At 39.3% G+C, this 25,300-nt stretch overlaps 1 protein-coding gene across 7 annotated transcripts in view; it reads right to left on the reverse strand.

Annotated features, from left to right (window-relative positions):
* Positions 1-8,522, reverse strand: part of rbfox1 (RNA binding fox-1 homolog 1) — a 176,504-nt gene extending 167,982 nt beyond the window's left edge. For 2 of the 7 annotated variants that reach the window (XR_003982660.1, XM_030407447.1), the window contains exon 1: positions 8,107-8,520. Coding sequence is in view for 5 of the 7 variants with exons in the window: in XM_030407447.1 (XP_030263307.1) it covers positions 8,107-8,202 (96 nt within the window). In the remaining 2 variants the exon portion in view is untranslated. Of the gene's footprint in view, positions 1-8,106 lie in introns of all 7 variants that reach the window. The other 5 variants (XM_030407443.1, XM_030407448.1, XR_003982659.1 and 2 more) reach the window with 4 other exon arrangements.
* Positions 8,523-25,300: the final 16,778 nt, after the last annotated feature.

The raw sequence follows: 25,300 nt of genomic DNA on the forward strand, positions 1-25,300 counted from the left end.
TTTTTTCATCTAGCACCAACACCAGGTCAAAACTTCAATCCATCCATTACTTTGGTTTATGACCTTTGACATTAATAGCATTTCCAGTGAGCATGTTAGTCTTACTGGAAATGGACATTGAGCAAGGGGGATGCAAACTATCTGACACACCATTGTTTTCAGTGGAATGTAACAAAATAATTTAACTTTTTTGAATGCAAGACTAAAACTTGAAATGAGATATTTGTCCTAAAACTGTACACCCCTCAAACGGGTCAGACCATATTTAAAATCGTAATATAAGATTGTCTTATTAGAAACAAAGTTTTTAAAATGTGCTTAAAAGTGATTTTTTTGCAGACATTTTCCTTTTATTGAGTTAAAAATTACTCAAAGACAATAATACTTGTCAAGACAAGGCAAGTAATATTTATCTGGAAGGTCCTTACCTTGAGAGAACTAGATATCTATTTATACTACAATTTAAGGATTATTTCACTTTAAGTGCACTGTATGTAGCTTGTTTTACCAAGTCAAAATTTCCTGGCTAATTAAGGCATTAAACAAATATTCATACAAATAATCAAGACTATAACAATAATAATGATCCTTTAGAAACAATTGGAAAGAAAAAACAGCATCAGATTAGCAAGCACAGAACTTTTTGCAGTGAACTCTACAGGAGAAAAGGGACTAAGCCCAAGTTTCCAAATAATAGAAATACATGGAAAATATTAAGTGAATCTGATGCTGTTGTTTGAGAACCAGCAGCTCCAAACAGCTAGCAAGTAGTTAGTGTAGTATAAGTAAGTAAAATGTTTTCATTTTCATTGAGAAATGACAGTTCTGTGTTTGCTGAAATGCTGAGAAGAGGATAAAAGCTTTGTGTTGCCTGCACTCCCACTCTTTGGTGTATCATTATAATTTCCTGAAACAGCTGCCCAGTGTAGTTTGTAGAAAATGTTATAGATCTCTGTGACACAGAGAAATAAATTGCATGAGGTTTTTGATTGGTTTGGATCTTTTGGTGAGATTTTAAAATGATAATAATTTATAATGTAAAATACAAACAGCCTTCTGCCTTTTAAGGCTTTCATGAGCTGATCATATTATTAATGGTTACGGCTGGAGGCAGTCATAAAAAGCATGTTTGTATCACTACCCCTATTGTAGTCAGTAATGTGTGCAACTGAACTTGAAATGTTTCATAACTTCATTTGACACATTTGACATGTTTTCCTTTTCAGTAATGATCAGAATATATTGAAAGTGTGGATGACAGTTTGTGCATTCTGTTGTAAGTGGTAAGGCTAAAACACAAGGAAATATAAAATGAGAAAAACTGTGAAATGTTTGTAATTCATTGAAAGAAAAGAAATCCTAAAAAGAGAGATAAAGTGTGCGCAGACCTTCTTTCTAGTTTTTCTGCTAATTGTAACAGACACTATATTCCTGTCTCTTGCTCCTTGCTCTCGCTCTGTCTCTTCACAGGTCTGACAATAGTACTTTTAATCCACTCTTTGAACAAGAGCTGACTCTCAACAAGGGCTCGCTTTCCCGTACAACAACACGCAGCTCTGTGAAAGCATACACAGCCCACTTGTAGTGAAGAGACTGGCTGAAAAGCCACTTGTTCCTGAATCGGCTGGCATGCTGTGCAGAATAGTTTATGGAGCGGAAAAAAACATACAGAAAAAGCCATTTATTTAGGTGCTACATCAAAACTCTACAAAAACAGAGAACCAGCAAACTAGGGAAGCAATCGAAGTAAAACAGGTAATTAGCAAAGGTCTCTTGCCGAACCCTAATGAATTAGAAAACTGAAAACTACAGTTGTCGAGGCACAGAAACAGTAATCTGTAAATCTTTACAAATCCAGATGTAAAATTCTAACAACATTATAGCCGTCATTGCTAAAAAACAAAAATTGAGATTTGGAGAGTCATTACACTCCTATCATAAAGATAATAATTATAGTAATTATAAGACAGAGCCTGAAGATTAAGCAGTAATTCAGGTGCCATCTTAAAGGATCACACCAGCCCAGTGAATCTTATATGCTTACAACTTCAAGTACTGAGAACCGTTAAACAATTCATGCAAGTGAATGTAATTTTTAAACGTGTTTTTCCTATTTCCCAGGGGCCCACTGGTTTCAGATCATTTTGGTTAACTTTTAAAAGAAACTCTATACTGCTCAGCTCAACAGTTTTTAATGACGTTAAAACTGAGTGAATTCAAATAAAGGAGTATAAAGCCTATGGTGGCTCCAGAGTAAGCATGGTCTCTGATGAATTACCTTCAGTGATGTCACTCAGTGGCTTGATTACATTGTGGTTAATATATGTAGCAGTTCACTATATTGCCTTCCTATACCACTGCTGGACTCATTATGGACAGTTTAAAAACAAATGATTACTAGAGCAGAACCAAAGATTTTGCATTTTCATTCCAAACATTCTTCTTCCTTTACAAAACCTGGCCCCTTTCCTTACCCACAATGCAACTTAATGACATTGCTAGAGGCAGTTTATCAGATTACATACAGCATACTCTGAAGCCACAAAAAGCCTTATACTATTTTCTTTCAAAAATGTACTTGTACGGCCCAAGACCTGTAAACACACTTTAATGTGTCAAATTGGTGGAGATACCCTAGAAGTGGTGCATACCCTCAAACAAACAAAATTGCAATGAGCACTGATCACTAATATATCAGAGAAGTCACACTTTTTCTCATGGAGAGTTTTGGTCTTTTCTTTGCTGTTGGCTGAGCGCATCTACCCATAATTTGCCCAACATTTATTATTTTACACTAACACATGAGCAGGGAAACATGTCGTGTACATGATTAAAGATTGCCTGTATGCACTGCGTGGCCATTATGATTCCAGTCTATCAGACATTTCTGTCCTAGACTGAGAACTTCTAAAAAAGAAAAATCCTGTAATGCATTTTCAAAATAAATTAAATAATAAATATTATTTTTAATAAATAATAATAAATTCTGTGCAAAGCTATCTGAAAATGCACGAGCGCACGCACGCACACACACACACCCACACATGCACTCACACACACACACAAAACACACACACACAAACACACACAGAATCCCCGAATGGCTTCAGATGTATTCAAAATGTCTTACATGGCTCAACTATATATAGCTTCAAAGACCCAAATTCCCTATGTAGCCAAGACACACACAAACACACACATGTGCGCACGCACAAACGCTGACACACACACACACACAATGCTCTGGCATAACATGGCAACAAATTAAACAGAATCTGGAATACTCCAACTGTGCAATCTGAAAACAAAAGCTCTCACTCACACACACCCACACAGACACACACCATGCTCTCACTGCATGTAGCAATGGATGAAAAGCTGGATAAGGGAATGAGACTAACAGAATAAAGTTGTTTAATGACAAATTGTCAGGTTGCAGAAGCCATTTTCTCGTCGTTTAGCACTTTTATCCTGGAGCACCGTGAAACTATTTCATCTGCTTCAGGCTTTTGCTTTTGTCACACTTTTATTTCGTCTCACTCGTTGCCTTACATTCTCTTTCTCTCTCTACCTCTCTCTGCTCTCAAGACGCAGTGGCAGAAGGCCCACAATGATGATGTGCTCAAAAACTGGGTCATAAAAACACATGAGAGGCTACTGAAATCCATGCTGTAAAATAAACACTGTGTAATATCAATGCAAAGTTTAATTTATTGCAAGATGAAACTAAATGTTGTCTAACAGTTAATGTTATATTTAAGTCAATATTATTAACTACAAAGCAGTAACTAGGAATAACTTTATATGTGATGCCCAAAATTAACTTAATGAAATCCTGAGAAATAGTGGACTAGATATTCAGATACGATTAGAAGACAGGGGCTCCCGTTAGCTCAGTTGGTAGAGCGGGCATCCCATGTACAGAGGCTATGTCCTGGCTGCAGCGGCCCCAGGTTGGGACTTCAACCTGGGGCCCCTTGCTGTGTGTCAATATGTCGACACTCTCTTTCTAATCCCCACAGAGCTTTTAGAAGTGGAAAATAACCAAGCCTGTTTTATCACAAAACACTGATATGGATCCATTGTTACACACACCGTTCTGAGACAGTAAACCCCATGTAAAAGCATATGTCTACAGTGTCTGCATATACAACTCAAATCAAAAAAAGGAATGGAAAACAATATACAACATTTCTATTTATTGTGTTGTTTACTAAAATCTGCCCAATATCTGAATTAAACATCCGTCACATCATCCCATTTTTAAAACTTAAATATCAAGCAAAAATTATTGATAATTCTGAATTCTTTTTCTAGTTATTTTGTCTATTCAGTACATTGTGTATATAACTTTGAAATATGTCAGGTCATTTAATCAGATCAGGAGCCTTCTTCCGTCTCCAAGACATCGCCAAGCTGTCACTTTGTGCTGCAGACACTTATTCTTTCTTTTATCACATCCAGGCTTGAATACTGCAACAGCAAATTCCATAAATCCTCTCATCGCCTACAAGGCCCTCAATATCTTTGCCTTTGCAGCTGCTGCTCTTTTTCTCTGGAACTCTTTACCATCCCACACTCAAAGCCCCACACTCTCTGGTCTATATAGTTGTACCAGTTCTTAATTGTCATATACACAATTACAGTGACATTGGAAATGTAATTCTTAGGTGTCATTTTGTTGTGTTTATTTATTTGATATATTATGTATATGTTATATTATTTGAATTATCTGTGGCTAAAGTTTTATTAATATTATTACATTTTATCACGTTTTGTCCAATGAGCCAAAACCATATTTACTCTAATCTAAACTCTGAGATAAAGCGACATCAGCACATCAACTTTCTTTGACATATATCTGTTTTTCTTTTTTTATTACATGACATAATGGTACCAACCAGTGTCTTGGTTTTATTTTTCTTTGCAGTTCATGAAATTAGCCTTTCAGAGCAAATATCATAACAAAGGAACTGTCTTATGTCAAATTACAGTACTATCCCACGTGTTACCGAACTGGCCGTCATCCCGGCCCAGGCAGTGCAGATATAAATAGGCATCGTTTTGTACTGGTGTTTATATGTAACGGGACAGAGTCCCTTGAAAGTCTGATACTGTATGGAATACACAATGATGGATGTGTAACAGTGTGGCACCATCTGCTGGGACTTATCACAGCTCATGATCGATATGTGGGTTGTACAATGACAGAGGAACATGAGGCCAATGTACAGCAGCAGCGGTGTAAACACTGCTCTCCAACAAAATGTGCCTTTCCATTCAACAGCTTCATCATTCAGAGGAAAGTTGCTTTTATCTTAATTCTTGTAAACACACCAACACGTGCAAACATGCTAAAAATGTTTACCCCAATCCTGTTAATGCAACGGTGAGACAAACAAACAAAAAGGGAAGAAGAAGAAATTGTCATCATCATAACAATGGTTTCTTTCTCTGATAGAGCATCATCATTCACAATCTCCACTCATTACAGTCTTTGTATAACAGCAGAGTGAATTATTGACTTTTTAGTTTGCTCGTAGTTCACAAAATTCCTTATTCACATGCTTCACGTGCTAATGTTGTTGCAATTGGTGTTGCATGCTACTATACATACAGTTGCTCTGAACAACCCTGATTCAACAGTAAAATCATGCTTATGTTGAAGAAATACAATGTTTTTTTAGTGTGCAGAGCAGCATGCTCTATGGAAGTTTATGGCCACTAGTATTAGAATGAAATGATTAAACCCAATAACGTTAATGGTATCATATTTGATTCACGAGTTTCTGAGACCTCTACATAATCAGTAGATCAATGTATACCTGAAAAATCTGTTTGTTCAATACATTTGTTGATTATTAATGCAATACAAGAATTGGAGACCTATATCAAATTCAAGATGGCTGCCTCCTTGCTGCAACTTCCATTATTTACCAAGCTAGCCATTTTGCTGTTGTTGTTTTATTTTTTTGTTATACAGTTACAGTATTTCAAGATGAAATTTTGCTTGGATGATGCAGCATTTGATAACTACAAGTTAACATGTATGAATGAATTACAATATTTAGTATTTGTAAGTATTTTAGGTTACCTATTATTTTCTTCAAATCCCTCAATAATTATTGTCTTTCATTTAAATGTTAAATAAGTTTACATCTCACACACTCTTTATACAATTTACCCAACTAAAAGATGAATATGTGTCTTTAGTTTAATGCTTACAACACATGTGTGATAATTGTGGAAATACAAAAGAAATCCAAAAGTGAAAAATGAAAAAAGTGAACAAAGAAGGCATGGTGGAGGGTAGCAGATTTGGACACAATATAGAGCAAAAATTAAAGCAAAGTGTCACAACACAACCAATACATAGCTTGAAGTCAGATTTAGAAAGCTATTATGAAGATATAACAAGTGAAGGAGGGTAACAAATACAGTGAAAAACTATACCACAAAATAAATTGACAATATAAAGCTATAATCCAGTAAGTCAGTGTGAATACATGTTTTATTTGTTTGTTTGTAGAATTACTTGTATCAGATATTCTGTCAATGCACTTTGTAAACTGGGAGAGGGATCCCTCCTTTGTGATTTTTCCTGAGATTTCGTCCTCTCTCCTCACTTGAATGGAGGGTCTAACGACAGAGGATGGTTTTCAGTGTATGGCTTGTAAAGCTAATGAGGCAATGTGGTTGTCATTTTGGGCTATATAAATACAATTGATTAGATTACATTTTGATTTGTTTGTTTGCTTATATTCCTGGGGGTGATGGGATTTTAAAGGTGCTACACAAATAAACACATAATTAGTATTAATATCATGTTGGAGTGACGTACGTTACAATGAATGAGTAATAAATGAGTTAATACATAAATAAATAAATGCGATAAATACAATAGATCAATGTCCATGATCCATGCTTACTACCTTATATACCGTATGTATATATGTATATGTACTACATAAACGTATAAAGAATAAAAATGTAAGTAAAAAAAACAACTATAATTCAATAAATTAATGGACTGGGAAACAAGCCCAGAGCTGTATTAAAACCCCCACAAAAAAGATGATGTAGGGACTCTTTCTGACCTCTTTTGTGAAATATGTTCAAATACAGTGAAAATCATCCTTCATAATACCTATCAGGAAAAGGGCACTTTTCATTTAATATTAACTAAAAGTAGTTACATTTGGCACACAAATCAAATTGAAATGCAAAGGGCCAGTCTGAAATTGTATGTTTCACTTATGGTTGCAATTTTCTTCCTTACCATGGATTAAAACAAAATGATTTGTTATGCTTCAAAAGATATATTTAAATATGAAAATATGTTTTATTAACATTGGCAGCCACAGACCCTATGTGAAAATTAAAGTTACTAAAATTCTCACCCAGTATTAATCTAAAAATAGTAACCATACCCTAGCAAAATTGCCTAACACTACCCAGTTCTATAAGTCTAACCTTCAGCCAGAAACCTAGTAACACCCCCAAATTGATTGGACAACAATCTAGACAACAGCTTATTCAAAGTTATAATGTTTTCCTATGCTATCCCAACATTAGAAACAATGCAGTAAAACAGGTCAATCTTTTCAATTATAATCATGTGAGATTAAAACAAAACGCAATTTCTATACCTCAGACTTATTTTTTGAAAATGTGGCGCAAAGTGTTAGCATGTTACAAAGTGTTCTGTATCATAGGATATAAATTAACAAAGAGAAGGGGTTAGTCCTGATCCAGTGCCTCTCCAACAAACAAATGCCAACACCACTGGACCTTTCTGGAAGCAAACTTCCACCTGCTTCATCTTCATAGATTCAGAGGAAAAAGCCCCAGTATCAGCTGTACCGACCAGCATGACAGCAGGACAAGGAGGGCTGATGCTCCCCAAACTGGCACAAACTGACACTACGCATTAACAGTTGCTAGATGTCCACACACTGTTTCTCTGATTCTGCCCTGCAAGTGAGAGCATGCAGTTGCTCTGTTCCATTCCACTTCCCATGTCCAGCATCAGCAGTCACTGGCATGTACACAAGATGTAAATTCATGTTTACAAAATCACACACACATGCACAGACACACACTCACCTGCTGTAAATACATGAAGGTGAGGGCGGCACAGGACAGCTGAGGACAGGCATCCACATTGGGCAATGCCACGCATGTTCCTCCAGGATGCTGCATGGTCCCTCCTCAATCTGACAATACAAACCCCCTCAACCCCGACAATATACAACCCTGTTCTGAACGTTGAGGTAGAGAGAGAGGCAGGATGAGCAGAGAGAGAGAGAGAGAGAGAGATAAATAAAGAAAAGAAAGAAAGAAGGAAAGAGAAAGAAAGAATGATTGGTAGAGAGTGAGGAGAGAGATGGAGCTTCAAGAAGCAGCAGCCGGTCCCATGCGATAGAGACCAGAGTGTTTTCTGCTTGCAAGAAGGCGGGACGAGCACAGCGAGAGAGAGAGAGAGAGAGAGAGAGAGAGAGAGAGAGAGAGGGGGAGAGGGGGAGAGAGAGAGAGCACTCTGCTGCAGTGTGTGTGACTCAGAGTGTGAGAGAGAGTCATTGTGAGTCTGACTCAGTATGTATGCATGTCTGTGTGTGTGTGTGTGTGTGTGTGTGCGCGTGCGGGCGTGCTTGTGTGTGTGTGCGCGCGTGCGTGTGTGTGTGTACATGGAGGCAAGCCAGCAGTCAGTGTGGCTGCGATCACTGGAGCGTGAGGGAGGAAGAAAATTGTCTCTGTGTGTGTTTCTAATGTGATGTTCGTGTGTGTGTGTGTGTGTGTGTGTGTTTGTAAGAGAGAGAGGGAGAGAAGGAATGATAGAACCTGGTTCTGTGTAGGTGCATGTGCTGTTTCTTGCAAAAAAATGCTGATATCTCTCCCTCCCTCTCCTCCCTCTCCCATTCTTTTGATGAATTGAAGTTCTCTGACATGTGTTACTGGAGGCGATTGAGGATGCTGACTGCAGCTACAATACAAACCTCCCCCCCTCTCTTTCTCTCTCTTTCCACCCTCTCTCTTTCACCCCTCCTCCCCATCATTTTATGGCAAAACTTTTTGAGTCATGCAAAATATCAAACTGAAAAACATTCAGCTTGTCTCTACATGATATATAATGAAAATGATGTTACTATAAATAGAACATGCTAATTGTATTCATTGATGAATAGCCAAGCTCCAGGGGTTGATCATTTTCAGATCTTGTTTCAACAGAACAGAGAAGAGTCGCAACATCGCTGAGCAACCTTTGTTTCCTCTCAGCAATGGTGGTACCAACCAGCCAGCTGATGTAGTGAAGCGAAGTGCTCACGCTGGGGTGTGTGGTCACGGGGGATCAAACAACTGATCTTCCAAAGAGTGTAAGACCTGCTCTAACTCCTTGAGCCACAGTCAACCGAGATGACTACTGTGCTAGTTGTAAGGCCTGTAAAATTATCATTTAAAGTAAGGTTGGAAGCACCACCAATACGCTGACACACATCTGGGCCCACAACGTGCGCTTTAATTTCAGGAATGCCATGTCTTCTACATGGACTCTACACACAAGTGCAGTTGCTTTCCAACCAAGCAGCACATGAGTTACAGAGGACAAATATTCAGTCTCATCTTATCTCATTATGTGCCGCTTATCCATGAGGGTTGCGGGGATGTAACTGCTATATCCCCCCTTTTTCAAGGGGTCGCAGGGGTAACTGGAGCCAATCCCAGTTATCTCTCTGGGCGAAGATGCCAACTATTATATACACTACAAATATTCAGTGTTAATATGAAATAATAATACAATATAATAACATTAGCGCCATGCAAGAAGGCTTAGCATTATTTTTCTACCTGGTGTAAAATATTCTTTTGTTTACTCTATTTCAGATGATGGTAAACTGTTGTAGATTTAGAGATAACAAAAACATTGACACTGAAAACCTGTTTGGGCTTGCTTTTCTTCCACACAAGGAAGGGGACTGAACTATGAGTGTTCATTGGACTGTTTCTTTAGTTGCAAAATTCAGCTAAGAATGTCATTTTAACTGTTCACGAAACTGCTCTGTCTCACTCTGGCCCTCTGGAATGCGATGCTATGGATAACCATACAATATTTTCCAAATGTGCTCCAAGTTTGTGAATGGTCCTGGTTCTGGAGTGACCATTTAATAAAAGGACCCTTGTAGGGCACTTGGTGTAGGAAGTTAGTCTGTATGTGAGAGAAGTACCAGTACATTGTCAGTTACAGAAATGTGTATGCTATAAGAGGTATTTATGTTCCATTAGTCCAGTTGTTCTCAACCTTTTTGTGACAACATGCCCCTATCCATTATCCAGGCCACATAAAAAAGGAGGCTAATTATCTTCCCTGAATTGACTTTTACTCGTTAAATTTTATATCATTAAAGAGGAATTACATTGAAGGACACAACAGATTTGACTTAACTGGACGGTTGGAATATCATTAGGCATATCATTAGTTCCCCAGCAGAAAAAAGGCCACGTGAACAGGTCTGAAATTAACTTTATGCTTCACCTGCCTCTTTGGCAGATCACTGAAATTTTTACCACCCACTCAATTTTGTTTTCACCAAAAACAATAATAATGCACGTGCCCTGTTTGCTACTGTCGTCATTTTACAAACCACACTGTGTGAGAAGCCTCTGAACATCTATCTACCAGGGCTTGTAATGAATTTGCATTCTTTTGCACTGCCAAAATTCAGAAAATTAGACAAGCGGTTGGTGCCACCATACCAAGAAAAGAAGTGTGTTGTCCATATGTCCACCTATAACCAACTCTAATACCATGACACAATTTGATCTGATCAATGACAAAAACCTGCAAAACATAATATGGCATTTGAAATCCTGATATATAGCAGTTTTTCAAAAAAGTTTCAGACTGCATGTCTCTGCTGCTACAGATTGTTAAAGATCCTGTATTATGAAAAACTGACTTTTTCTGGTATTTGGGGTGTTATTTTGGGTCTATGGTGTTGCCAAACGCCTAGAAACTTTGAAAAAAGACCATCCGTGCTTTTTTGAGTGAGATACAGGTTTCTGACAGGGTCTCCCTGCAGTTTTCAGATGAATGAGTCGAATTTGGCTTCGGTGGCCGCCGTCATAGAACGATCATTTGCATTTTCCCACACACTACCCCTCCTCCCTTCACCACATACCTAAGGTGGCTCCACCCACCAGCTACAGCATTACCTTCTCAGAGATCCGCCATTATGTTATGAAAGCACCATGTCGGTGCCCAATGCAAAGTGCTCTGTTTTTGGCTGTAAAGACGAGCACACAACACTCCATCATGTCCCAGCCACAGAGGACATGAGAGTGGCATGGATTTATTCATTTTTGAAGGCAACGTCCAGCTACAGTTAGCAAAAACTGTTTGTGTGTGCTAACCACTTCCAGACTGACTGTTTCTCCAAACTCAGTCAGTACAAGGCAGGAGTAGTCGGGAGACTTTTTCTAAACGGTGGGAAACTTCTAACTTTGCGTGGAATACCTGCAGATGAGGGACATGTAAGTATACAAATAATTAGCTGTGTATTTCTGTAGTTAAGGGTGAACTCGGGCGTGATGTACTGTGTGTTTTACCATTGAGAACAACGTAAGGTTAGCAGCTGACCGCTAACATTAGCTTCTCTGACCACACAAGTTAGTGCTACAGCAGAATCATTGTGTGTAGTACGTTTCTGATCTTGCACATTATGTAATGCGTGTCCTAGGGAAATGTCTGCATGTACAAATATATAGCTGTGTTTATTTAGCAATAACCACCCACTGCGCAGAGAGACGTCCAAACGACGTCTTTTCTAAGTAATTTTTGCACGTCTAATTTTGGTCACCTCAAGGTGCAGACTGTTACTCCAGACAACGTCTTTTTTTTTGACGTATACTTAATGTCCATTTATGATGTCCACAGTACCTCCGTACAGGAGCTATTTCTAGTCCAAATATGGTCTTTGTGGATGTCTTTTAACGTCAAATTAGAACTCATTTTAGACATTGTTTATATTCTGTACTTCTTCTAGTTTCTATGCATAACTGTAGTCCCATTTCAGAAGGTGGCATGCTGTTAAAAATAATAAATCACAATCCAATCCTGACCGGTTTTTTCCTCATCTTTATTGCAAACATGTCATTTCAGTTGAGAAATACTAGTTACTAGGCTACTACTTCGTAACAGCAGGCAGCATAACCCTCAATTAAGTTTGAAAAAAACAAAGTGGTAAAATACAATAAATAAAATTACGCCTCTTCGGTCTGTACTACAAAAATAGGGTTAGTCCTGAGTGACTATGTACAAACATAAGAACAATTAAAATATAAAACAATTAAACACATATACATGTATACACACACACACACACATACATATACATATATATATATATATATATATATATATATATATATATATATATATATATATATATATATATATACATATATATATATATGTGTGTATATATATGTATATATATATATATATATATATATATATATATTTATTTATTTATTTTTTATTTATTAAGTGTGAACACTGGGGTAAAAATCAAACTGAACACAGAAAAATTAAAGGGCTTACCAGATTCACCTAATGAAAATAAACAAAAATCTGGCTTTTTTTTCCACACATAAATGGTTAATTTTCAAACACACATTCCCTTTGTCTGTAGCCCACTGTCTCAGGTCATCTTCAAGGCTGCTGATCACTTCGGCTTCATCATTTGGTTCATATTCAGAGTCAGTGGACAAACAGTCCACATCAGTGTCAAAATCAAAACCATGTGATGTCTCAGGAACGCTGTCACTTGTTAAACTGCGTAGGGTCCCAGGCACACTGCTACAACTACTCTGACTCCCAGCCACAACATCGATATTAATGTCAATGATCTGATGTCCATCTTCGCTGTCATAACGTAGAAGTTCATCCATGTCTCTTTGGTGTTTTCGCGATTCTCTCATTTTCATAGCCATCTGTAGACACAGATGCAGTATAAGTCAGTTTAGTCTTACAATTTATTTGACTGGGTGTGTGCAAAGGAGCATGAGGTCACAATCTGTACCTTGTTTAGGTGGCTTCCAAAGGGCTGGACACCCCACTCCACTTTCAAAAGAGGACCAAACACCACCTGACAAAAGGATAAGACTGATTTAGAAACACCCAACTAAAGCTTTACAATACTTAACTCAGTACTCCATTGCACTAAATTGTTATGCATTTGGTTACGAACCCCCACGTGGCTGTCTCTGAAGCTCCCCCTCCTCCCGCCTGTATATTAGTATTTTGTTTTGTTTTGTTGTGCTGCTAGCCCCATTAGCTGTCCCAGTTGTTAGCAAGTGCCAGCATGTCTCTCTGTCAACTGCAGCACCGCAAAGAAAAATAAATACAGTCTGAGTGAAGCGCTGGGGCTGCGGACCCTTCCACACGGCCGTCACCGACAAAAAAAGTCTTGACCGGTAACTTAACAAGTATGATGGCCGTTGTGATGCTAACTTCGACTAGTGGTAGAGGTAAGCATCCGCTGCTAACACCCGCTTCCCAGCTCACCACAGTGGCCCTCCTGCTCGTTAACAGTGGAGGCTCCTGTTGCCGACGATGGTCGGGTAACAGCCCACGGCTCAAGCGCTTCACTCTATGTATTGATTTTTCGCCGGCTTCGTTGTAAACAAAGTTGGTCGTGTTCAAAAACGTTAGCAGATGTAATGCTAATTATAGCAACAATAGGTTTGAAGTAGATTAACACAACAAAGCTAAAATGGTAAACGCTATAGATGCATAAATGAACATAAAATAAAATTGTGGGTCTATGGGCTGACCAAACATACCTGCAATTTAGTGGACGCTGATTTTCGGACTGCTGTAAGTTGTAGTATAGGTCAACGGTGCACAGAGCCGAGTGGCCATTTGCTTCCACCGAAGAGAAACACCTGGGCCAATGGGAGTGGCTCTTAGGATGTACGTTGTAATGACGCAATGCCTCAGCCAATCACAATGGCGTTGACTGTATTTTTATAAAAAAAAAAAAAATTGTATTAAACAGAATTACACTGTTTTGGAAAAGGAAAACAGGAAAATGTAAACTAACAAAAACATTACTTTTATTCAAAAATAATGTTTAATCACAAAATAATCATGTCCATACTACTACTACTATGATGATAATAATAATAATAATAATAATAATAATAATAATAATAAATAAATTACTTACATCTTTTCAATTCCCTGCACCTGTCTTAGACGTCCAAAAAAGTGACCTAACCCGACGTTCAAATGTTCAACTGCATATTGACGTCCAAGTGGGGTCATGATTAGACGTCCAAATTGCGGACCTAGTTTGCACGTCGTTAAGAGGTCCAGAATTGGTCTTGGACTGACGGACGCAATATAGACATGATCTGCACATCCATCAGACGTCTCATGTTTAGTGGGCAGTGTTTCGGATTAACACGCGTCTATGTTAACTGGCGACCGTGAGCTGAATGCATCTGTGGTCGCCGTAGCTACACCAGATGTTGACAATGGGAAGAGAAGAGATAGTGTCCTCGGATATACCTCTTTGTTCAGGTTTTCTCTGTACAAAACATACATGTTCGGTCTCCTGCTTGAGTAAGTGTGTATCTAACCCTCAGTCACTGTGTTGTTATGGAAGACGTTGACGATCTCTAATAAACCTTAATGAAATGCACTTACTCGCCTTTGCTGTCTGTTTGAGTAAACATGCATCACAGAGAAGAACTATGGAACCCTTTGAAATGAAAAATGACCAAAAAAAAAAAAAAGGTACGAGACTTGAACTTGTACTCAGTGAGAGAAAAACTACAACGCAGCAAACAACTCATTTGTCACAGTTCATCTCTGCCTCACCACTCTGCACCTGCTTGCTTCAATCTGCCAATCAGACACACCCCTCTCATCAAGCCAACTCCACACACCTGTGCTCTCTGCTCTGCTCTGGCTGCACTTAAGCCCCAGCTCTACACTCACTGCCAAATTGTTCTTGATGCTTGCACCAGACTCACCAGCGTTTCTCTGCCGGATCTCCCGGTTCTGACCCTGCTTGCCTCCGACCATCCTGCCTCACCAATTCCCTGGAAATCACCTCAGCCTTCTGTCCCTGACTATGATCCTCGCCTGTCCCTTTCTGGGTTCTGCCTGTCTGCTCTCTTGGCTATCCGGTAACTACCTGACTCAGCTCTACAGAGTGAGTGTTACTCCTGTCTCCTCTGTGGCTTCCTGCAGTTTTGTGACTTGGATTATTCCTTCACTGAATGAGTACAAGACTGAAGCAGCGCGTTAACTAGCCAATTAAATCACACAAGTTGTCTGCGGTATAACCTATTTCACTCATCACAGCATACACACAGCTACCTTTTGGACGCAGAAAGAGGCCATATCAACTTGTTCGCAGTGTCTGTTCACCGTGTCTGTACTGTGATGGCTCATAACACAAATAAGCATAACCTTAATGAAATGCACTTACTCGTCTTTGCTGTCTGAGCAAGCATGCATCACATATGGAACTCTTTAAAACGAAAAATGAAAAAAAAAAAAAAGGGTACGAGACTCGAACTAAACTACACAGCAATTAACTCACTAAACTAACGGAGCCACAGAATAATTGGACGATATAAGCTATTTCACTCCTCACAGCATACACACAGCCACCTTTTGGACGCAGGAAGAGGCCAGATCAACTTGTGACCGCAGTGTCATTTCACCGTGTATGTAATGTGATGGCTCATAACCCAAATAAGCGGCCGCTCGAAACATTTTCTTCCCTAAAGTTAAGCAATTTGTAAGTGTCTGCAAAATAATGTTATAGGCCACTTAAATGTGTGCAACAAAAGCTTAAAGTATGCAACAACTGCATGGACATTACCAGAATCAATGATTCAATGTTTTTGTCTTCAATATAATACATTCAAATTATATAGCACCTTTCAGGTGACCCGTGGGTGGGTATGTATGTATGTATGTATGTCCAGAGAGAAAGAAAATTAAATGTCTATTAACACATTCCTTTGTGTTTTTGTGATTTATTTTCAAAAAAGTCTCAATAGTAGCATGACACTCTTTTACATTTAGCAGATGCTGTTTTCCAAAGCAACTTACAATAACAAATGTTTTCATTTTGACAGTAGTGGAGTTTGTTCCACCACTGAGGTGCCAGAACAGTCGTGATGTCGCTGAGAGACGTAGTTTTCTCTGAGCAATGATGGTCCTAGCCGGCCAGCCTATGTAGGGCAGCAAAGAGGGTGGAGTTGGTGGAGCTTTACTTGCAGCCAGGACACAGGAACTCTTGCTGCAAGCTAGGGTCCCTGACACAAACCACGTGAAACCATAGGTGACAGCCTTCACATTCAATCTGAAAGATATGCAAGTTAAATTTATAGAGAAATTACATCCACACTTTATGTAAAGAACTGTAGTCTTTCTATCCAGTTATCCACAGGCGTCTCTGAAGTGCCCCCTTCTCCTGTGTCCCTCTTTCCGCAGACGCGGCACAAATCTGCCATGTTATCTATTAACAGATATTTCAATTTCACACTGGTACAAGTGTATGCAGATTTCAGCTAGGCTGATAAATCGATTGAATCTTACCAGAGTGGTCCATTAGGGCAAGGGCCATTTCCCTTCTTATGTGGTCTATTCCCACTTTGTTAATGGGAAAAAGGATCGGTTCCCCTTTCAGCAGAAGCTCTGCTATCTTAAAGCACATGTTACCGTCAGTGCAACTCAGTTCACACATTTAAAATACTTCATTAGGGTACATAATCTTACTTTGCAAATTATTACTCCACATGATGTGGAATCTTGCTGGCGGGGATGTGCAACTGTGTCGCAGGTCCAGCGAGAGAAGTTTAGAATTTTTTTTCCCGCATGAAGGCCCTAAAGCAAAAAGGGAAGAAAACTGTTACGTTTGAAACTTGCACAACAGAATCCATTTAACATACTTTAAATGCACAATAAATCCTGATTTACTGACCTTGTTGAATCCCTGCACTGTTTTATTTGATTTTCGGTGGCTCCAAATGGATCAACAAAGAGGCACTGCCTCTCGTTTCGATACATTGCCTTTTACAGATAGAATACCTCAATGCACTAGAATTGTCTTGTCTTGACTTGACTTGACTATAGTTGCATAAATGGCACTCATCAAACTGAACTTACGACTACCATCCAATGATGATCCTTGCAGACGGCCCCAATTAAGACATGCCACTCCAACACATCAAGCTGCAAGTGAAAATTTAAGATTCAAGATGTGTAATTGTAATGAACACCTTTTGAAAAACAACCATTATTCTCACCATTCTCATCCTCCTTGAGGTTTGATTCCATATGGATGTCATCTCATAGGAGTCGATCAGCCTTATTTTTGATGGATTGTGTTTCATCAATAGTGTCAGGCACAAATCATATTTAAATAATTAACTTGCATATAAAGGAGGGAAAATCTGAAACAACTCACAAACTCAACTCACACACCAATTCCCTCCCAGGTGCCAGGCTTATGAAATCAGCTGTATATAGCCAATAAAGCCCCACCTTGGCCCACAGAACCTCCCCCTTTCACCTCCATATATGCTCGAGTGCTGGAAATATAAAACAATACAGTCATTTCAAAGCATATATAGTGTTATTATACCATTACTGAACAGGAAGTACCATTGTGGATAGGTCGACCCTCTGGTGACCTGGCTGCCTGAGGGGCACAGGTCACAGGCATGCGGGGGCTGGCGAGGCTGGTGGGGGCTGGCGGAGATGGCGGGGGCTGGCGAGGCAAGCCCTCGCCCTCGATGTAATGCGCCAGCTGGTCCATGTTGGCCATACGTTTGGCATTTTTGCTAGCCAAACTCACATGTTTGCCCTTTATCCCCGTAACTGTGAAGGGCCCCAGCATGTCTACAGCCATTTTGCCTCCCTTCCGCTGTTGTTCCCTGATGTTCAGTTTGAGTACAAGATCTCTAAATTGAAAATTGTCATCAGTACCCTGGGCCAATTTCCGTTTTGCGATTTTTTTAGCACATTTTCTTGAACACGTTTATACGTGTCAGGCTGGTCATTAAGGCAATGGAACACCTCCTCCTTCTGGACCATTTCCTCCACCTTCTCTGTTGTCACCTAAATTATGAAAATGCCATGTGGTGTTATATTCCAAGCCATTTATCAAAGTTATGACCATAATCCCTTGACTTCATAAATATGAAACAAAAACTTATACACACTTACCTCATACTCTTGTGGCACCTCTGAAGGATACCTGGCCTCCCTCCCAAACATTAGGTAGTATGGACTGTAGTTGGTGGTCAAGTGTTTCTTGGACCTCAGGCCAAACATTGTGGCCTGCAAGAACTTGTCCCATGTTTTGGGGCTCTTATGAGCCAGCTTGTTCAGGGATCTGACAATTGTGCATATTGGTCAACGAAAAAGCAGCCATTTTGTCTCACCAATTACCTACCAATAAAACAATGTGCATCTTACCTCTGAATGGTGCCATTGAGTTTCTCCACCAAGCCGTTCGTTTGTGGGTGATATGGGGCACAGAAGCTCCTCTGAATCCCCAGGGACTCATACAGGTTGAGATTCAGCTTAAAATCAATTTTGAAAATAATTCATTATATGCTGTATACCTGAGTGAGATATAAATGTTTCTCGTATTTTTACCTGTTTTTTTAACTCTGTGCCCTGATCTGTAAGCAGTCTCTGAGGTGCACCAAATTTGTATACAGAATCAAGAATACACTTGGTTACCTCCACTGCAGCCTTACTTTTCAGAGGGTAGGCCTCTGCCCACTTTGTGAAATAATCAACCATTACACAAATGTATTGATTACCATCCTCTGTAATAGTCAACTTAATGAGGTCCATCCCCACAAGTACTCTAATAAAATAACTTTTGAAACTGACTATGAAAATTACAAAAGAAATTCACTCACAATGAGGAAAAGAAAAGCATCGGCTGCAAAACTTAAACTACACTGAGCTGAGCTGTAAAAAGGTATAAACGTAAAGTCGCTCCACAAGGAGGAAATACAACAAGGCTATGAAAATAACTATTCTTTAAACAAAACAGGCTAACCAAAAACTTTATCAAAACAAAATCACTCTTCTTTAGAGGTATGCAAGAAATCAGAAATACAAACGTGAAGTGGAATCTGTGGCAATCAGGGCTGGAGGTACTCGACGGGACGAAATACTCTGGCAACGAGACAGGGGAAGACACAGACTCTAGCTGTGTCTCAATTCAGGGTCTGCCCACGTCGAGTGCGCATTTGAAGTGCGATTACGTCACTATTCCGCGGCGAAGGGTGTCCCAATTCAAAGTGTTCTCATAATGCATCCCACAAATGCGCACTCCTTTTACCTGTTTTTCGAGTGTGCACTGCTACTACACTTCATGGTCTCACATATCCCAAGATTCATCACGCGCCCGAAGAGAAGAAATAAATAAATAAATAAATAAATAATGGCGACCTCAAGTGGCGCAGATCTCGTATTTAAATGTAAGTATTGGGTTTATACTCGGATTTTACTCCTTTGAACATCCAACACCAGGTATGTTAAACTTCAAGGGACATTAAAACCTTCACATTACAGTTAAAATAAGTTGGTAATGCTCAACTTGATCCCTTTGGAAGTAAAGCCTTAAAAGCTTCACTTTCAAACGTAAGACGTTCAGAGGTTGACTTGTATTTTATATCTTATTGTGACTGTGGAGATTTTAGAGACTATCTTTACTTCATGTACATAAATGGACCAAGATGAACAGATTTAGATCAGGCTGTGATCCCTGCTTTATTTCAGACTGTAACACTGTAAAGTCTAGTTAAACGTTAGAATTGAATAAAGAGCTAAGTTTAGGATTATGTCACGGGGTGACAAGTATTGGGGGGAGGTTTCAAGGGGAGGATTTACCTGGTGTAACAAGATAGCTGCCTCCAGGGTCCAAGGGGAGGATTTACCTGGTGCACCAAGATGGCTGCCTCCAGCTGCTGAGAGAGAGAGAGAGAGAGAGAGACTTGACCACCGTTGCCGGTACCCTACGCCTCCACTCCCCTCCCCTCCAGACAATAGACTTTTTTTAACCAATTTTTGAGGACACAAGGGTGCAGAGAGGATGGAGAGGCTCTTCTCTGCTCCAGAGGACAATCCTTACATTATAGCTGTTATTTAGTTAATGTATGGGTTCTTTTTATATTGTTCATAATTGTTCATTTTATATAATTCATTAGATAAAATATTGTTCTATTGTTACATGTTGTCTATTCCATTCAGTATTTACAGCTTAAGTACAATTTATAACAGCAAATGGCATCAAGTGCCACTTTTCAGGGACAACAAGGGATTGAATGTTTTCTTTTATTATTAATGTCTTAACATTTACAACTATTTACAAAATTACAGCATAAATAACTATTTACAGATTATTATTCACTATTAACAAAAATAATTAATATTAAAAACAATATTAAAACAGTTACAGATGATGGACAGTGACAGGCTGAGCAGGAGTCCCTGCAGTGCTGCTGGGCTGGATGGTGTCAGTGGGACATCATCTGGGTTGGTACTCAGGGTGTTTAGGGGTCCAGTCTCCTCTGTCCACCACATCATCCATCAACTGGTTCGGCAGTTCTGACTGGATCCATGGCTGCTATGTCATTAAGAATGTTTTAAGAAAGAGGCAATTTCATTTATAATAATAATAATAAATCATTACAACAAACAAAACTATCTACCAAACACTTTAAATAGGAATGACACCTTTAAAATTCAAATAAAACCCTAAGTGGCGATCAGCAGTTTATATGTCAGCATTAACGTAATGTATCTGTATGTTAATGACCCCAAACTGTTATCTATATTATCATTATTAGCTAGCTAACATTACTGTGGGTTCAATAACAGGTTTACCCCTCCATGGTCCTCTCAGCCGGAGATAAACCAGAGCCGCTTCTCCTCTTCCTCCACAAGCAGGAGGATTAAAAAGGAAATCAGGAATTCCTGAAGCTCAAACAGATCTGACAGTCAAACTTTACTCTTCTTGTCACTTTCGAGGACTTGGGCTGCAGAAATAGTGACATACGAGTAGAGGCGGGAACACCTGGTGACGCAACCAGGAAATACTGCAAAGGGTGGACCGTCCCATTTCACAACAGGCTGAAGCTGCCTGCAGGGGGCACCTAAGTACACTCACTTGGTGAGACAGCAAAGGGCGGGTCCTTGAAGTGTGCAGACCCTGAATTGAGACACGGCTTATAACATCAGGGAAGGGAGCACAGGTGAGAACAATCAGGGATTAGGGGAGACGTCAGACCGGTGACACAAGAGGAAGGGCAAGTGACCTGAAACGAGAGGAGAGTTACTTTTCAAAATAAAACATGAAATTCACAAGACAGAAAACCCAAGCCAAGGACGACCCTCACCACGGTGTGACAGAACCAAGGACTTTGTAGTCCATGATTTCTTTAAACATCTCATTATCAATGTTTTTGTTTTTAGTTTTTATCTACATTCTGTGTATTCTCCTTACTTCCAACACAGATGCCATATCTGCATAGCCTTATATATGTTTTTTCCCAATTGTTTGCTGATGAGATGATTGCAAAAGGGTTGGACTGATGCATCCTGATTACACTTTGCCATGAGGCCTATTCTGGGGAACAAAGCCATACTAATACCCATGTCATTTTGATGGGTTTCTCAGCAATCACATTTGGATGTAATATTTTGGTGTTCATATATCTAGTCATATACAGTATGTCTTAAGTAACTAATTTTTACATTTTTAAACTTTTTTTCACAAAAAAAGATTTTATATCCTCTTTCGTTAAACATTTGTCTTTTTTTTGTCATCTTGAGCTAGCCCTCCTCATGTATGGGCTTTCTTGGTAGTAACCTTTGTGTGTGTGTTTTTTATGTATTCATATATATATATATATATATATATATATATATATATATATATATATATATATATATATATATATATATATATATATATATATATATATATATATATATATATATACACACACACACGTCCTTGGGTCACCTGAAAGGTGCTATATAATTTGAATGTATTATTATTATATTGAAGACAAAAAATTAATGATGGAAAATGACTGGGGCTATTTTCTGGGGCCCTTGATCAAGCATTTGTGCTTTTTTGTTTTTAATAACTCAAAATAATGACTGTATTTCCAGCTAGAAAGCGCACATATCTCTCCTCCCTCCATTTTTGTGTTGCTGCGTGGTGTACTCGTGAGTTATCCTCATGGTAAAAACATAACTTGTGACATCACTCCCCGAGACGGGAGAAGAAAGCAAAAATATCTATATTTACTAAGGAAAATTACAAAAATAATTGTAACGCACAGTGACTTTGATAAATAACTTTTTTTTTTTTTTTTTTTAAGATTTTTTCCAGCATAGACACCTTTCTTAAGCAGTAGACAGATAGGAAATATGAGAAAGAGAGGGGATGTGACATGCAGCAAAGGACCTCTGGCCGGAATCGAACCAAGGTCAGCTGCGTATGTGGCATGCGCTCTAACCACACAACCACCTGCACGCCCCTTGCATAAATAACTTTAATCTGATTACTGGTTTGGAAATATTAATGTGTTAGATCACTCGTTACTGAAAAAAAGTGGTCGGATTAGAGTAACGTTACGCGTTGCAGCCTTAAGTGCTTGAATTATACTGTAACAGTGCTGTCATATGTTACTCCTATCCATATCTGGGAATGCTGTGCAGGTTACTTCAACTGTGATTACTTGTTGAGAACATTTGCCCATTTCATGCAATTGTTTTCATGTTTGATTGTCTTTTTACTGTTCAAGACTCTACCTGGCTGCACTGCATTACAATGAGAAGGCTGATAGAGGACAAGCCACCACATCATCAGGAGATCCTCTTTTCAATCTGAGCTTTCCAAAGTCCAGGAAGGGAAGTGCAGAGCCAAACCAGTGAAGACAGAGATGACATTCCATAAGTTTTACAATCTTTTATTTGAACCTCACAAATTAAAATAAACATGGACACACAGGTATCACACAAAAGGTTGAAAACAAACGCTTAAAGGGATAGTAAGTGTTTTTTGAAGTGGGGTCATATAAAGTACATATCTATAGTCGGTCTGTTCTCTACCGTAATCACCGATCAGCACAGCCTCAGTTTGGAGAAGTAGAGAGCCGCTCCAGCCCAGACGCTCAGCTTTGTTCTGCAGTTAACAGAGTCCAGATGCAAAGCGAAATGTAACCACCTAAAACAAGGCTCACCTAAAAAAATCTATAACAGTTCAAGTGTACATTGTATAGAGAAAATTCACACTGCATTACATTGCTGTCAGACCGCCCTTTCTTTTGGCACTACATTTTCTCAGCCGTAGAACCTCCGTATCCCTACGTATCAGCGCTACTGGGCAACAGGTGATCTGCGAGAGGCGAAATACAGAGCGTGGCCCAGTTGCTGGACGAGAGGTTTACTTTCGATAAAAACTAAACTAAACAGACCGTAGAACCTCCGTATACCTACGCATTAGCGCAACTGCGTAGGGAGGAGGTTCTACGGTTGAACTACGGTGAACGAGGTGCTGAAACTCATAATCCCTCAAGATCTCTCGGACCACGCAGGCAGGCAGCACAACTCTCACTCTCCACCCCAGAGAGCCCCAGCACCAGCTTACAAAGCTTCCGTAGGCTATATTGGCTGAACACAATTCAATATAAAGTCAGCACTGAATGTTCACATCCATGGCAACTAGATACTTTCTTTGTTATTATTTTCATATTGATATTAAGTCAAACTGTTTCACTTCAGATATTTATTTTCCTCTTCTTGTTACTATTTCATTCATGTCAACAAATGTTTCTTACAATAAAACATCTTTCCTAACTATGTTTTCATTGTTTGATATGTAATTTTCATGTTAATAAGTAAAAGATAATAAACTATAAGCAATGTAAGATAGAGGAAGCATTTATGTACTTTTCATCGTAACACTTTTGCAATAAATGTATGGTATTTATGTGACTAAAAGCTTACTGCACTATTCCCCTCAGACGTAAAGGTCCATAGTCTGCCCGATAAATGTTCAGTACATTCTGCAGTGCATTTACATTCAGGCAGACAGGACGGTAAACCATGCATGATAGTGGCTCAGGAAGCTGCTGTAGTCTTCGTGTAATCTAGAAATTATGAAAGGTAAGTGAGTGACAATAGATTAGAGAAAAGAGAGACTGCAAAATGACAACCTTGTTTGCCCAGTGTTCACACTTAATTGTGGTATTTCCATACAGCAGATATTCTCAGGTTCTGTAGGCATTTGTTCACAATTGCCATAGGAACGCCTGTTTTTATGCAGAATTGTTATTATTCATTGGAAACTATGATCGCTAATCACGTCATGTTGTTTCTTTGGTAATATATTTAAAGTTTATAAACCGTTGTAACTGGTTGAAACAATTCTGCGGGTAGAGAGGTGATGGGAGGCAACTGTGGCTTATTGAAAACTACAATTGTCAATGCAAATAAGAGCAGGTTCTCAATCAACTTACCTGGCTACATAAAGGTAAATAATAATATGGGGTTACGCTTTTCTCTCTTAACGGCAATTGCTGAATTGCATCCGCGTTACTGCGACTGAACACCAGTAGCTTAGCCAAGGTTTGGCTAAGCTTTATGATGTAAACTCTCGAGGCAGGAGAAGGGGGTTGTTATCTGTAACAACGCGGGGCAGACGGCCAGTAAGCCCGTAAAACTTTCGTTAGTCTCTGCAGTAACATAAAAGTAATGTCGAGGTAACAAAGTTAACTACAAACCACTGAGAAACATTCATGTTCATTCTTGGCTGCTGACTTTCTTCTGGATCCTCTTTGTGTTCTGGGTCGGACTCCGGCTCGAACATGTACGGTTCCACCGCAGTCTGTTGTCCGGCATCCATTACTCCCACAAACTCAGCCGTTGCCATGGTCACACGATGCTGTCCTCGCATCTTCCGCAAAGCAGGAAGAGATGGGCGGCACTGTGGGCAGCGCACGCAGTAGCTCATTTGCATTTAAAGGGAAAGGCACTGAAACTGGCCACCTAGAGCGGGGCTGACAAACTGGTGTTTGAAGAACCCTGCTGTGCTCAATCCTTCAGCTTTTTTCGACCAAAGCATGTTATTAACATTCCATTTAGACATCAAGGAACCATGTCAAGAAGCAGAAATGACCATAATATGGGACCTTTAACATTTCTAATCCCTCAGGCATCTTCCCACAGGCCAGGAAA

Source organism: Sparus aurata, chromosome 23 (assembly GCF_900880675.1).
Source record: "Sparus aurata chromosome 23, fSpaAur1.1, whole genome shotgun sequence".
Classification (NCBI taxonomy): Eukaryota; Metazoa; Chordata; class Actinopteri; order Spariformes; family Sparidae; genus Sparus; species Sparus aurata.